Here is a 16,353-nt window from a genome sequence, read left to right on the forward strand (position 1 = left end):
AGGGGCCTGGCGAATCGTGAGGCGTCGCGTCTGCGTCGGTTTCCTCGGGAAGGTACGAGCGCTGAGCGCGTGAAGGAAAGCGCAAGCGCCAGTTGAAAAGAGTAGGCGGAGGTGGTGACGCCTGGGAGAGAGGTTCCTTTGCTTCGTCCCCCTTCTCACGCCTTTCCCGAGATGAGCCAATGGAATCTAGGGTTGCGTTTGTGTCATTCTTCCTAGCAACTATGGGCAGATTCTGTACTGTACTAGCTTCTCCTTTTCCCTTCGCTGCTGATGGCTTGTAGAGAATAGAGGGAGCCCTTATTTGTGCGTGTCTCTGACCGTGGGTGGCCCGCGCAGTTGGAACTTTTTCTCAACATGCAGCCCTCGACCCCAGCTGCATTCACAGCCCTTACCCTTTCGGCCTACTTTTTTGCCGCCGACCCCATAGCTGTTCAGGGGCAAGATTCCCCTGTGCGCGTGGGGGCCGACTGTGAAGGTGAGCGGGGGTGAGACTGAACTTGCATGGCAATGGCGCTGAGCTCCGAGGACTGCAGCTGTTGCTTGCACTGCCTTCTCCCTGCCTGGCTTATGCTATAAATAACTAGGAACAGGAGAATGCAAGTGTCACCACCCGCAAAGTTTTTTTTTTTCCCCAAAAAAACCACCAGTCTAGTGTGCTGTTAATAACTTGGTGAGCTCCCCAACCTTCCCTGAACGATTCAAAGAGGAAACTGCCTGCTAGAGGGCTGGTAATTAAATAATGGGCTCAGAAATTACCTTTGTGAAAGGATAGTGTATGTTGCGCAGCACACACAAACCTATCTATCTATCTGGCTTTAGTTCGAACTGATACGAGGTCCGGGGAGATAGGCAGAATCTTTAGTTCGTGTCAATTCCTTTGTCATTGAGACACTGAGAGAGTAAGTGACTTTGTGGTCGCTGAGAGAACTTTTTGTACTTCAATCCTTAAGTGGATCATTCCTTTTCAGCTGGAAATACCTGCATCCCTTTATTCAGAAGGCTTCTAGTACAAACTGATTCATACCAAAAGGAAAACAGAAAATTTAGCTAGGAGTGAGTAAGGTGACAAACTAAAAGAGCAGAGGACATTTATTTTTTAAAAATTGTTGCTTTACAGTTAAAAGTTAAAGGGAACCCAAGCCAGTAACTTGAGGTTTCTCATATGAAACATGAGAGGGTTGGTTGGATGATCTCAGGTTGATTTCCACTCAACATTTTTCCATTCTGTGATTCTAAATTTAATTCTTCCTGAATATTCCTTCAATATGCAGCACTTACCTGGGAAAGCATTGGTGCTTGATTTATTAAGGAAGAGATTTAAATGTTAATATACAAGAAATTGAAAATGGTGCCCAGGACAACTTAATTGTTCTGGGAAAGAAGGGTGCAGTGGTCAACAGCATGACAGCTGTTAAAGGTGCCATACAACAACATTTTTTATTTACTAATTTTAAGTTCTGAGCTCGATTGAAGCAATTAAGTTGTACTGGGCACCATTTACATTAGCTGTTATTTCATCATTCCTAATCCATCACAACAACCAAGAAGCTTGGAATATAATGTAGCAACTGTAGTAACCAAAATTCCATTTAATTTTAAGTGCTGGAAGATGCCAAATGGAGGTAAAGTTACTCTCCCAAAGTCACAAGGGTGATTCATCTCAGGACTGAGATGTGATCCTAGGTTCTTTAGATTTCACAGTTATAGGTAAGAATCATATTACCATTGAGTGATTTTATATATATGTATGTGTGTATACATACACATATGTATGACTCCTACATCTCAGGAGACATAGGTGTTTATAAGTCTTCCACCATATTAGGACTTAAAGGAGATGCAGAAATAAGCTTTTTGAGGAAGGGATTTTTATTTTTGTAAACCCAGGGTCCAACACTGTGCTGGCACATAACAGGAACTTAATAACTTGTTTATTGAACAAAAGACCTATTCACACAATATAAAATTTGCAAATTTCCAGAAAAATTTTTTTCAAATAAGAATATTCTATTTTGTAGATGTAGATTTGTAGATGATGACAATTTTTTTCTTTTTTTGAGATTATGATCTTAATAATATTTTGTTAAATTGGCAAAGTGGATTTCTTAAAATTTTAGATCCATTTCCTATTACCCGTGTCTTCTTTTTCTTGGTAATATGCTTTACTAATAGAATTGACACAACAATAGCTGAAATTATAATTTCAAAAGGTAAAACTCATGATGATATGATAGCAAGGACATTCATAGGGAAGGAGATAATAGTGGTAAAACAAAACCAAAAAACTATTCAGTACATTTTCACTATTACCTAATTACATTCACTCCCTTAGTATTGCTTTTCTATAGCCTGAGCTTATAATGGAACCTGATTTTCAGAGATCACTGGACAAAAGTAGAACAAGTCTACAATGACTTAATTTTTAAAAAAATGTTTCCAACCTCACCATTCTCCCTCTTTTCATCTTGATTCTGTTGCCTCTCTGGGGACTAACCTGGATTAAAAAAAAAAACAAAAAACAAAACAAAAAAACCCAACAACAATAATAACAAACTTAGTGACTCAGTGCTTGGGTTAATATCTAGTTTTAACTTTGAAAAATTGTCAATGGTTCTAGGAATACAACAAAATCTATGAAAATGTTTTGAGCCCATCAATTTCTGGTTATCACCATAAATATTGTTTTGTATTGTTTTACTATTTTAAATAGTCGAATTATGTTAAAAAAAAAAAACCAAACCCACAAAACTTTTAGCCTATTTCCTGTAGATGGCATTACTTACTACATTATCTAGTTACTGTATTCTATACTTCATATCTACAGTAGTTGGCAATAGCTTAGTTGGATTGTAGTTAGAGTTTCCAATCTGTCTCATTCTAATAGTGACTCACATTTATCTAGCATTTAAGATTTACAAAGCATTTTCTTATTATGGAACTTACTGACCCTATTTGAAGGTTTTCATTTATTCATTCACTTATTCAAGCATATATTTATATACCACCTAGTACAAGGTACTGAGAACAAGAAGACAAAAACAAAAGCTCCCTGCTTGCAAGGAGCTTACCTTTTATTGGGAAGAAGTATACACACAAATTAAGAAATATAAAAATGTGCCAATTAGGGAAGGGGATTAAAAATGAGTAACCAACAATTGTGGGTCAAGATAGGCTTCATTGTAGGAGGCAACAGCTTAAAAAGAAGCTTCAAAAACATAGGATTCTATTCAAGATACCTCATCTTTATGTGGTATGTAACTGTGTATCTTTGGAGACAATGCCAGTAGAGTAAAATCTGGCAGATTTTTTTTTTTACCCTATTTCAAAAGCTTCAAATACTGAACTGGCAATAGAGTATGTCCCTTTGATATGAAGTTCATTTGAAGAGAGATTACATTCTAATGATGAGCAATAGCTTGTGCAAAAATATGAGGACAGCAGATCAGATGTTGTGTATAGGCACAGTAAGTAGTCTAAGGTGACTGGAACACAGAATAAGTGAAGGGGATAATGTGTGTAATGTTTGGAAAGGTGGTATTTTATCCTGACAATAACAAGAAACCTCTGAATCTTCTTGTGGAGGGGTGTGATATTTATTGGTATCAATAGAACAGGGAGACAAAAGAAGAGATTCTATGAACTCAAAAAGATTATCCAAATTAAATCAACATGTACTTTAATAGTGGTTTTTCTGCAAATGTAGGGTTTGGATAGATGGCAAAAATGTTAGCAAAAATTGGCTCAAGAGAAAATGAAAGGATTATATACCACTTTCACACTTATCCTATTTTATATATATATATATATATAGTTATATCACAACTAGTCATAAAAATTACAAGATTTCTTCCCATGTATGAGTTATCTAATTAGAGGTATTTTTATATTCATGTCATTAACTTATTAGAATAAAGTCTGAAATCAGTATTAAATAGAAGAATAAAAAGGAGACAAAATTTAGTAAGTAATTAAGATCTCTCTGAGAAATGAATAAAAGAGCAAACATTGACATATGACTATTACTATTTCTCAAAGAAGTTAAAATTTAAATTAATTACTACAATAAAGAGACCAAAAGAACCTAGAAACCTGAATATCTGATTTCCTTGCTAAGCAGGAAGATAGCAAAATACAGTTTGGAGTACAATCTTATTTACAAGATCTTAGGGAATAGGATGGTAGCAAGTATCACTTTATAAGCAATGAGGAACCATAGAGGAATTTTAAAAAATGTTTTCAGAAAGCTTGGAAAGAGACCTAACTAGGCAAAGCAACTAAAATTGCATTCTTAAAGCAAAAGTCTGATTTTATTAATCTCTTCAATAAACTTCCAGTGGCTTCTTATCTCCAGAATAAAATCTGTTTTAACATTTAAAGGTTTCATAATATGACTTTAACTAATCTTTCTACTTTATCCTACATTTCTGCCTCTCTGTTGTCCAGTCAAACTGCCTATTTGCTATTCCTCATAGGTGAAGGCCCTCTTTCCCTCTCTGTGCCTTAAAATAGGCTGACCCCCATGTCTGGAAGGTATTCCTTCTATTTCTAGTTCCCAGAATTCCTGTTCCTTCAATGCTCAGCTCAAATGCTGCCTTTGTTAAAACCTTTCCTGAACCAAATCCCCCCCCACCCCCCCCCCCCATACTAATGCCTTTCCCTCAAATCACTTTGTATTTTTTTTTTTTTAATAAATCTTGTTTGTCCCTGTATATGTATGTATTGTCTCAATTTTCCAGACTTCAAACTTCTTAAAGTCAGGAACTATTTTCTGTTTGTCTTTGAATCTCCAGTGCTTAGCATGATACCTGGCACAATTTTACTCTAAAAATGCATGTTGATTCAACATGATTTAATAAAAGAGTTGAACTAGATGACCTCATTATATGTCAAAAATTATCTGTTGACTAGATTTGGAGGATTTTATCAGGGTCTTCATAGGTACTCTATTTTTTCATCCTCTGGAATACAGGTTGGTACATAAACTGAAGCTCTTTTCATTGTGGTCTCCTTATGAACACTAAAATTCAAAGTAGCCATTTGAATTTTTGTGTTTCTCTTTTTATACACAGTGAAACACAATGTTGCCAACCCCATAATTACCACCTTTACATGTTGCTGCAACTTTTATCATTTATAACAAGAATGTCAGTATAGATGAGTTTCATTTTCACTAATGTTGAATCAACTTATTTGTAAAGATTTCACATATAACAAATTTTATTTATATTAGAGATGCCCTAAAAATCATGAATTTGTGTCTTCTAAGCATGCACCACATCGTGCAGAAAGAGGCCACACATGATAAAAGGACATTTTAAAAATCCTTTATATTTCATGGTTCTTCATAAGCAAAGTTAATCTCTTAGTGGACAAAGGGCTTTTTATGAGATTCTTTATCCAAAGATAGTTGGCCCTTAGACAGCAGACACATTATGTTGACAAGGCAGTGCTTTAAGCCTTTGCAGCTTGTCAAACTTGTTAAAGGTTGAGTTCTATAATATTTAATGTGCTAAGATTACCTCCATGAAGTGGAAAATTATAATCCACAATTCCAATTTTCCCAAGTGTTACTTCTCTTTAAAAACTTTACAATCTTACCCCAATTTACCATTCTAACCTTTTCCATTTTACATGCTCTATAATCCAACCAAATTGGCCTTACTATTCCCCCTCCATGACATTTCATCTCCTGTCTTTTTGCTTTGAACATATAGGCTGTTTCCAATTGATGGAATGCATTTACTTTCCATTCTTAATTTTCTTCAAAGCTCAACTCAAAAAGATAATTATCACATTAAATATTTCCTTCTTTAGGCCAAATATCCCTAGTTCCTTTAACCAATCCACATATTGCATGGTTTTTAATCACTTTCCTATTTTGGTCATGTTTTAAATATTATATCTTATTTGTTCTAAAACTTAGCGCCTAGAACTGAAGAGACTATTCCAGATGTGGTCTGACTAGGTTCTAGTGTGGAGGGAATATCACTTTTGTCCCAGACACATTATGTTTCTGTTAATATAGCCATTATTACATGAGGATTTTTGGCTGTTTCACACTTTGACACTTATATTGAGTTACAGTTTACTAAAACTCAGATTTTGTTTTTACATGAACTGCTTTTTAGCAACATCTCTCCCTTCCATTCTGAAGATTTTTTTAAACCAAGATATTATATTTATCCCTAATGTCATCTTTTTAAGTTCAGAACATCTTTCCAATATCAACTTTTTTTCCCTTTAAATTTAGGACTTACCTTGAAATAGTTTCTTGCTTTCAGCAGATTGTAGGATCAAAGAGTAATCTGTTAAGTTATAACTAGATGCCTGAAAGCAATTTTGATTGAATCTGAATTTACACTCCTAACAAAAACTAGTGATATCTGTTATATTGATTTGCTATCCACAAATTATGTGTAAGTGTTTGGTTTTTTTATAGTCCATACAAATATAATTTCTTTCTTTTTTTTTTTAGTATGTAAAGAATTTCTGGAAAGATTCTACATCTCCTTAATAGCCAAAGGTGTTGACTTTTCCCAGGAAATCATAGAAAATGAATTAATCAGCAGTTGTTTAGATTCCAAAGGAAAAGAAAATCGTCTGGTATGGTAATTTTTCATCTTTCCCTTTCAATTTTTTTGTTTGCAGATGACTTAATTTTGGTTTTTCTCACAATGGTCTTCTGAGCTGCATTCTTGTCTAATTATATCCATTTGGAGAACAATTCTAAATTGATCTTTTTTAAAAAATGGAACAAATCATATTTATAATTACTTAGGAGTTAGTTTTGTTTTGCTTCTAAACAGTTAAACAATACTGTAGAACAGCTCTTCTCATACTTTTAAAAAATAATAGCTTTTTATTTTCTTTCTTTTTTTTTATTTCCAAAATATATGCAAAGATAGTTTTTAACATTCATCCTTGCAAAATCTTGTATTCCAAATTTTTCCTCCCTCCCTGCCCTGCCCCCTTCCTTTGTTTCCAAACTTTTTTTGAGTATGACTCTTTAAAAAAAAAATTCAGGGATCCCTTTCTCATGATTTAATTGTATTTATCTATATAATGTATAACTATTGATTGAGAAAATATAAGTGATAAAAGATGACTTCAATTAGTGATTCAAGTAGTGATTTTAAATAAACTTGTATTTTATTAATCACAGCAGCATCTATATACATTTTAAAAGGTAATACATGTATATGAGGGTCCTTTATTCATTCAACAGAAGGGTTTTTAATCCTATTACGTAATGTTTCATGTTTTGATGAAGTTGAATGAAGATCAAAATGATAGTGTTTGATATGGATATGAATTCATATATTTGCAATAACCCCATTGTAAATACATGAGATCCTTGATTCACAGATTGTGAACAAGTTTTCTAAGCCATTTAGTAAAATTTCATGCTCAGTAATGGATATATTCTACTCTGGTTAAAGTTGTGGGCATAATTTATATCCTTTATTGATTCAGCTAACATTTTTTCCTAATTGAAGGTTATAGGATTGTATTCCAAGAATAAATCAGAGAGAAGCTAGAAGGCATCTAGGCCACATGTTTGGAAAGGTTTTCTCTCTCCAAGATTGCTGACCCAATCTTCCTTCTACTCCCTGGGTTTGGTTGGGTTATTGCACAAAATCTTCAACATCCTCTCTCATACCCTGTCCCCCAAATGAACTGAGGATAGGAGTTAGGATGTAGAGGGAAGAACATTTGAAAAGATCATAAGATGGCAGCACTTAAGGATGAATTCCTTTAGAAGTCATCCAGTCTAGCCCCTTCTTTTTACACAGGAAGATTCATCCGCACAAAGATTAAAGAATTGATAAGTTCACAGGGCTTGATGCCCAGAATAGCCTGAGAGCTTTTGTTGACCCAACTCACTTGAAAACTGCCTTCATTGTCAGGGTTCCTCATGAATCTACCTTGTGTAGAGAAGGCTGTCTTTTTCAGTGTGCTAATTAAGATTGGTAGCAATCTTCTCTTGATATGTTAGTATCTGATGGAGGACTTCTGATCTCTCTCTTGTTTACTTTCTTCAGGTGATTATCTAAGTGTTAGAAGGGATTCTTTTTGTCAGTGGTCAATTCTCATACAAAATGGGAATATTGATATTGTACAGGGCATTATTAGCTACATTAGATGCCTATCTGAGACTAGGAGGCTTTCTTCCTAGGTCACCTACTATTAAAAAATTGCTCCTGGGCATTGGTCAAAAAATGAAATGTCTTCTTCAATCTCTTAGTCTTATGATTTGTTCACCTTGAGATCAGAAGAAATTGGGATAGTTATCTTATATTAGATTGTTTCCTCTTAGGGAACCCTAGTTATTATGGAAACAAAATTGTAGATTTTGCTCCCTTTTTTTAGCTGAAGTTATCTTTACAAAACCCAAACATCTTAAATTACTATTCATACTTTTATTGTATGTACTTTTTAAAAAATTGTGCTTATGTAGTTATCTGTACATTTTTGCTTTTTGTGTATAAATATATTTTGTATGGTATGTCCTTTCCTCTAGAAAGGCAGCATGTTATACTGGACATAAAATGGGCCTTAGAGTAAGGAAGAGCTGAGTTCATGTCCTGATTCTCACTCATATTACCCAAGTAGCCTTGGGTAAGTCCCAAGGCAGCTTTTTGAGACGTTAAAGTTAGAGACTAAGTGGTAATCTGCATTGGTAGATGAAGTTTTCACATCATTAGTTTCCTATATGGATGAAATCACAACAGCAGCAACACAGTTTAAATCTGTGGTGTCACTAAGAACCATTTTAGTTTTTAAACTCCTTAAGAGAAGGAAGAACACATCCTTTGAATTTACTTTATAGGATCTCTACCACTTACATGTGAAAATTCATATCATCTTAAATATTTTTATTATTTAAGTCTCTGTCAATACCTTGATTTTTGCTTATTTTTTACTTAAAATGCTATATATAGTAGATTCCTGAAACAAGACAATTTATAATAGAAATGGCCATAATCATCAAGTAATTTATCTTTCTTGTAGCTTTGATCATGAGAGTTAAAAATTTAGAGGTTGAATTGTAAGGATTGTAAGTTATTTCCATTTCTATCTCTAGAAACAATTTTTGAGCTACTATGTTATTCTAATTTTCTAATTTTTAAACATTGTAAATAAATACTCTTGATTGATTCTTTCTTTTCAGTGCTATTATCTTGGAGCAACAAATGATGCAGCCACAAAGATCCTAAGTGAAGTCACTCGCCCTATGAGTGCCCATGTACCAGCATTAAAGATTTGTGAGAAGTTGAAGAGGATAGACAGTCAGATCTGCGAGCTTAAATATGGTATAACTATAGTAAAATCCATATTATGTCAGCATCCCTATTTGGCAGGAGACACAAAGAATTGCATCCAGTTCCATCCAACCTTAAAAGAAGACATCTTCCTTATGCATAAATCTAGTCATGCCACTGTTTTACTTAAAACTTTTCATTGATTCCCTTTGAGTATTATTTAAATTCTTAAAATGTAAATTCCTTCACAATCTGAGACTAAACATTGCTTTTTTATTTTATACTTCTCCTGGCCACATGTGTAATGGTATTATCAAACCTTACCCCATTGTTCCAACTGGCATTTTTCCATGTTTGTTCACACTGTTCCCTACATTTGGAATGTCTTCTACCAATTGAATTCTCTTGCCCATTTTTATGAGTGCCATTTCTTTCAAGAAATGCTATTTCTCCCAGTCAGTAAGAGTCCTTTTCCCTTTGAACTTTGTTTTTATAGTTATTTGTGTCTCATTTTTCTCTATTGATTCAAATTTTCTCTATTGATTTCAAATTTTTCAAGCATGAGGACTGGCATTTAATCTTATATCTCCCCCATTAATCTTAGACATTTAATAAATCTGCTAAAACTGAAGTAGCTAAAACTTTGTAGCTTTTTATAACCCTAAGAGACAATTTTTTTGCCTATTTAGTCAAGCAATAAGTAACTGCTCCATATCAGGTGCTGTCTTCTGCTGAGGATACAAAGACAAAAGCTAAATAGCTTTTGCCCTCCAGGAGTTTATATTGTGAATACATGCAGTCTTTAGGACATGAAAGGAATGTAAGCCTTTCTTCCATGTGAAATCCAGCTAATTTACTAGAGTTAAGTTTTTAGGAATCAGGTTATTTATATAAAATTTTTGTTTCAGCAAAAAAAACAGGAAGGACAAGTCATGACACATGATGTTTGATATATTAAGCTGGAAAGTATGAATGTTATTGTTCAATGGGAGTAGAACGCGATAGATAGTTCAAGAAGGTGTAATTTGTTGTTGTGGCAACTTTACTTCATCCAGAAGGGTCTTCCTAGTATGGGCCTAATTGTTGAAAGGCTTGTAGCACAATTCCTATAGGCTTAGATATTGTTTTCTGCTAATATGGAAACATTCATAAAATGAACATTAATTATTATCAGTCACTTATACTTTGTTTCAATTCAACAAATGATTGTTAAACATCTACTATGTATTAGGTAGGAATGTGAATTATTTAATAATTTAATAAGATCTTAAGATTTTCAATGTGTGCTGCATTCTAATTATATGGTATCTTTGAAAACGATTATTTGTTCTTTTTGTTTTTTCTCATCTAAGTGGATGAAGTAAAGTTTACTTTATAATAGAAAGTGTGCTAAACTAGGTGTAAACTGGGACACTTGAGTGTCCAAGCATATGGACCTGACTTTGAGAAAGTCTGGTCAGCTCTCTGAAGCTCAGTTTACTGTGAATGAGCTGTGTATGGTAACTAAGGCTCTCTTCAAATCTGAAGATACAGAAACAGGTTTCTGAGAACAGACTGTAATAGGGAAGACAGTAGCAATATCTGTAACACTAGATATTTCCTGAGCAAGGCAAGCATCAATAAAGGTATCCTAGATAATCAGGGGCAGCAGGATGTTTCAACTCCTTTGGGATGGGGCCACTATGAAAGTTGTGTGTTGTACAGAAAGGTGAAGTGGGAGTGCCAGTGATAATCTGCCTACTTTACAGTGTTGCCTAATGATACCTGTGACCCCTAAGTTGTTATTTTGCATTGGGTTTAAAATACAAATAAACTTCAGTGAAGTAGGGCAAGATCCTTACACAATCAAAACATTATCACATGCCCTCTTATTAATGAGGAGGAATGATTGCTTACTAAAGAAGCCTCTAGGGAACCAGAGACATTAGCTTGGTACCTGTACAAGCTTGTTCAGGTAGGAATTAGATACTCTTAGCAGTCATTCCTCTCTTTTTTGGTTAATGTCAAATGCCAGAGGCTGAGTGCAGGCATGTGAGCACGTGCGCGCACACACACACACACACACACACACACACACACACACACACACACACATATACACACAGTATGCTAGGAGAGTAGTTGATTAACGCACTGATTTTGATGTGCTCACTTTTTTACATTCTTTCTTCCCATTGTTGGCAGAGAAACATGTTGGGCAGAGCTGGGTGAGTTATCAGTTGGCTTAAGCTCTGATAACTTGTATTATTAGGTCAACCATCAAATAAAGAAGTATAATAGATATAGAACTTGCTAGTCCATAGATTATGAAAGTATCATTTAGTCACTTTTTTTTATAAAAATAAGAAAGGGAAATGAAATATCCTTCTGAATAAATTTCTGGAAGAGCCTTAATCTTTCTAGTCCAACTTTGTTTAGATTCCAATTCATTTTTATTTTTTCTAGTGTCTTCTTAGTGTCTATTTTTTTCCTAGTGTCTTAAGAATATAATCAAAAGAACTTTAATTGAAAAAGGGTGAGGTAGGGAGAAAATGTGTTATGTATCTCCATTACATTAGCTCAAAAGTAATCACTAATAGCTCAGTGTTAACTTGGAAGAAATGTTTCCAGAGGTAATCTTGAGAAATCTATGTTTAATCTGTGCCCTTTATCAAGAACCTATATAAAACATAAATAGTATTCTTATCATAACTTCAGATGATGGGGGGGCATAACTAGATAACATAGTAGATAGTACACTAGCCCAACTTCAGACACTTAATACTAGCTATGTGGCCCTGGGCAAGTCACTTAACCCCAATTGTCCAAACAAACAAAAAAAAAAAAATTTAGAAGACATAAACGTGAGAGTGACCACTAACATATTAGATGATAATCAGGATCCAAGTAGATCTTGAAATACTAAAAAATTGAGATGAGTTAAATACGATGACATTTGATTAGGATAAATTTTATTTTACATTTGGTTTCAAAAAATCAATATTGCACATATTACTATGAAGTACAAGAATTGCCTCACAGAAGTTAAAATTATATACCAGAAATTTAGAGTGGTGAAATCAGTTTGATTTTGATGACTTTTTGTGGAGATACTCAGATCTGGTGGACTGCAGGACTAGAGTAATGAAATCATGGGGGTGATCATAAGATCATGGGAGAGTAAGGAGATCCAGGGCTGAAGAGTAGGAAATTGGAAAAAGTAAAGTAGAAAATTTTTAGATCATTATAGTGTTTGGCTTCTCCTACATGCTGTCTTATTACTGCAGTTATTTATCAATCAGTAAATATTTATTAAATGCTTATTACATATCAGAAGCTGTTTTTGCATATAGTTTTTGGGTATGTCTTATCCCTTTACTATAGTGTAAACCTCTTGATAGATGGAATCATATCTGGTTTTATCTTATTATCCCCAGAATTTAGCACAGGTCAAGGCACCTACTGAGGCTCAGGGATTGCAAATAACTCAGAGGCTGAATTAAGAATTGGAACATTCCCCAGTTCCCCCTTGAGTACTCTTAGATTTAGCACAATAATAAAAGATATACTTTGCTTCCTAAGGGTTTTTATCTTTTTATTCTTTTATTTTTCAGAGAAGAAGTTGGACTTAGAATCAGTGGATCTGTCAAAGATGAGAGTTACTGAGTTGAAAAAGATTCTCAACAGTTGGGGAGAAGAGTGCAAAACATGCATAGAAAAAACAGATCTAGTAGATCTCATTAAAAAGTTAGCACCCAAGTACACATCTGCAAGTCCAAGATCAGATCTCTGAATGAAATTTGAACAGATTCACTACATTAGCAAATAATCAAGATGATGATGATTCTGGCCTTAAAAAAAATGTGAATTATGAGCTACTGTTATAACCAGCTTGTGGCACAGGTATCATACTTATTGGCCCTGTTCTCAGAATGCATTATTTGTCTTTATGAGAAATGCTACCAATGCCAAATGCCTTATATTTACTGTGTATACAATTGTCACATTCCTTCCAAAGATATAAAAATATTTTGACTTATTTTTCCCTCTCACAGCTTACTCTTAAGGTATGTGGAAAGCATTGCTTTTTCCCTCTCAGGGGAAAATTGAGGCATTCAAAAGTCATTATAGGGTTTATCAGTAGTAATAGAAGACGTCTTATTCTCATTCTTACATTAACTATTAGTCAAAAGTACTGGATTTAGGAAAAATAGACAATTTTTCTTTTTAAAAATTAACTTTATTTGATAATCCCTTTGAAGACAGTTTCAGAACCCTAGTCAGAGTTTCACAGATAATGACTTTTCTTACACTTAAAATCCCATATAACTATATGTTTTTGATATGTTTGATCTCTAAAATAGCAGATCTAGAAGAGCTGCTACAAAATTATTTTCTTCAGCTAATTTTGTGACATTTCTTAATCTTTTGGCTAAATTAAAGAGGCCTAGAATAACTAAGTAAAAATAAATATGTCGAAATGTATAATAAGACTGGGAAAAATCAGTCAATATTTGTCTTATTCACAGAACCATACCATTTAGGTTTTTGCTCTTCATGGTCACTACATATATATTCACACACATATATATTTTTTTCTTAAATATGCAGCATATGTATCTTAGCAATTCATTGATTTAAAAATATAAATTATGTTCATTTTAAATCCTGTGTACATTATATTTTTCAAGAAAGTTTCCATTCATTCAGAGTAGCAGCCTACCCAATTATAATAGTATATTGAAATACTGTTGTTTTTTTTTTTTAAATCTACTTAGCAAAATGATATATTGCATATTTGCCATTCTCCTTTGGCAGTGTGGCTCAATGTCTTGAGTTTTAATTCAGCACATCACCATTCTACAGCAGTAAATTATATTATGATAAATGTGGTATAAGATAGAATAAATATCCTTTCAAATTTTAAAAAATTAATCTGTCCCTCAAATTACCTTCTTCCTACTCCACAATGAGAAAATTAAAAAAAAACACACTAAAACCTCCAATTCATAGATGCCTAGTTCAGTAGAGGAGTTCCTACATTGGCCATATTTAGACATACTTTTGACATAAGGTTAAAATGTCTACTGTTACCACGAAGTATGAGTTTCTAATGTCATTTTATGAATTTTAATGTATGAAATCTTAGTTCATTTAAATATCAACATAAAGATAAGAAAACTACTGTATACTTGACAGAATTGAAGTTATTTCTTGATTCACTACAAATAATGGTTTCAAAAGTTTTAATGGGATTCAAGAATTATCAAAAAAAAACCCAAAACAAAACCCACTCACTTATTTAATGGGAGCTCTTTTGGTGATTTATTGTGCACATGGTTCTTAACTACAGTTTCACAAGAATTGCACAAGTAGAAGGAAAAACTGCCCAAACTGAAATTATCATTTGTGTTTCCATTCTCCTTTCCTGAGTCTCTACCAGCAAATGAATCCTCCAAGTAGGTAGTAAGGTGGTAATACCTCTCCAGAAAACTGGTAATCTCCTGGACCATGTTTTTTATTGAAGGTAGCATAAGATTTAGAACAACAGAACAAAATATCACAAGGTTGGAGCTTCTACCATTCTCTTTTAAGTACTTTATTCTGAATTTATGCATTTAAAAAAAAATATATAGTAGAATTGTATTTTTTTCTGCTAAATTCAACTTGATATTTATGTGTCTAAGACTGCACTAATCACAAGGATGACAAAGTTAAAAAAATTAAACAATACCTACCTCAAGGAACTTATTTTCTAGAGGAAGAAAACAATTTGTTCACAGGTAAGTAATTATAAAATAAATATATATTTCAAGATAAGGTACTATCAACCAGAGAAATCAGGAGATGACATTGAATTGAGCCTTGATGATTCCTAGTGTGTTCTAATTATCAGAGGTGAAGAGGTAAAATATATAATTGGGATGTGGAATATTATGTACAGGGAATGGCAAGTGGACCAGCTTAACTGAAATAATAGAGTGAGGGGAACAAGGAAAGGTTATATAAGCATCCTATAAAAATAAGCTAAAATAAAAACTCTTTTAACATTTAAGGTACTTCAAAATCTGGCTCTGATCTAAGCAAAGGGAAATGCTCTGGAACATCTGTAGTGAGAGATTGAAGAGTCAGACCTGGACCTTAGGAATTTAAATTTGGCAATGGTGTGGACCAGAGAGGAGGGAAGTTGGACCAATTAGGATTCTATTGCAGGAGGAGACAAGCATTTGCAATAGAGTAGTTATTGTGTGATTGCAGAGAAGGATGCACAAATTGTTGTATGTGTAGAATTAATAAGACTTAGTAATTATTGATTATGGGGTAATGAATGAATGGAAAGTGGAAAATGATTTCTTGGTTGAGAACCTGGGTGACTGGAAAAAAATGATAGTGCTTCAGTATAAATGAGGAAAGATATGTTTAAGAGGGAGAAATGAATTTAATTTTAGAAATGCTAACTTTGAGATATCTATGAAATTCATATAGAGATGAAGCAGAAAGAGATAAGACACTTATCTCAGGAGAGAATTGAGAATTGTAGATTTCAGAATCACAGAATCGAGAGTTGGAAAAGAAGAGTGTGTACTAGGCCAATCCATATGACAATATGGATTATCACAATAATATTCCTAACAATCTAGTGATCATCCAATTTCTATTTGAAGATTTTCAAAGAAAGAAAATCTACCTTTTGAGGCAATCCAGGAACCTGCTTTCAAATAATAGTGGAATCCATGGGAGCAGATGAGATTACCAAATGGGTATGACAAAAATAGAGCAATGAAGCTTAAGGTGTTTCTACTTATCTGGGTGAGACATGGATAATGCTGAAAAGAAAACAGAATGAATGAGGTAGAAGAGAATTATGATAGCAGTACTATGTCAGCATGGGGAAGAGAGAATATATAGAAAGGATAATCAATATTAAATGCTGCAGAGACTAGATCTTTTTTTCCAGTCCCCATTAACTCTTTTAAAAAATCCAAAAAATAAAGTGCTAGAAATAGTTTTTCCTTTTTTGGTTTTGCTTGACTGATTCTTGATGTCTCAATGAATCATTAATTTCTATTTGTTCAGTTCTGATTTTTAATGAGTTATTTTCTTCATTAAT

General features: G+C 33.7%; 1 protein-coding gene across 1 annotated transcript; it reads left to right on the forward strand.

The window, feature by feature from the left end:
• Positions 1 to 92: 92 nt before the first annotated feature.
• Positions 93 to 13,908, forward strand: CDNF (cerebral dopamine neurotrophic factor). Its single transcript, XM_074268570.1, has 4 exons — positions 93 to 475; positions 6,476 to 6,603; positions 9,173 to 9,314; positions 12,857 to 13,908. Exons 1-4 carry the CDS (start codon positions 355 to 357, stop codon positions 13,033 to 13,035), a joined length of 570 nt encoding a protein of 189 aa, XP_074124671.1. The 5' UTR covers positions 93 to 354; the 3' UTR covers positions 13,036 to 13,908.
• The last annotated feature ends 2,445 nt before the right edge of the window (positions 13,909 to 16,353 follow it).

This window comes from Sminthopsis crassicaudata, chromosome 5, assembly GCF_048593235.1.
Source record: "Sminthopsis crassicaudata isolate SCR6 chromosome 5, ASM4859323v1, whole genome shotgun sequence".
Lineage (NCBI taxonomy): Eukaryota > Metazoa > Chordata > Mammalia > Dasyuromorphia > Dasyuridae > Sminthopsis > Sminthopsis crassicaudata.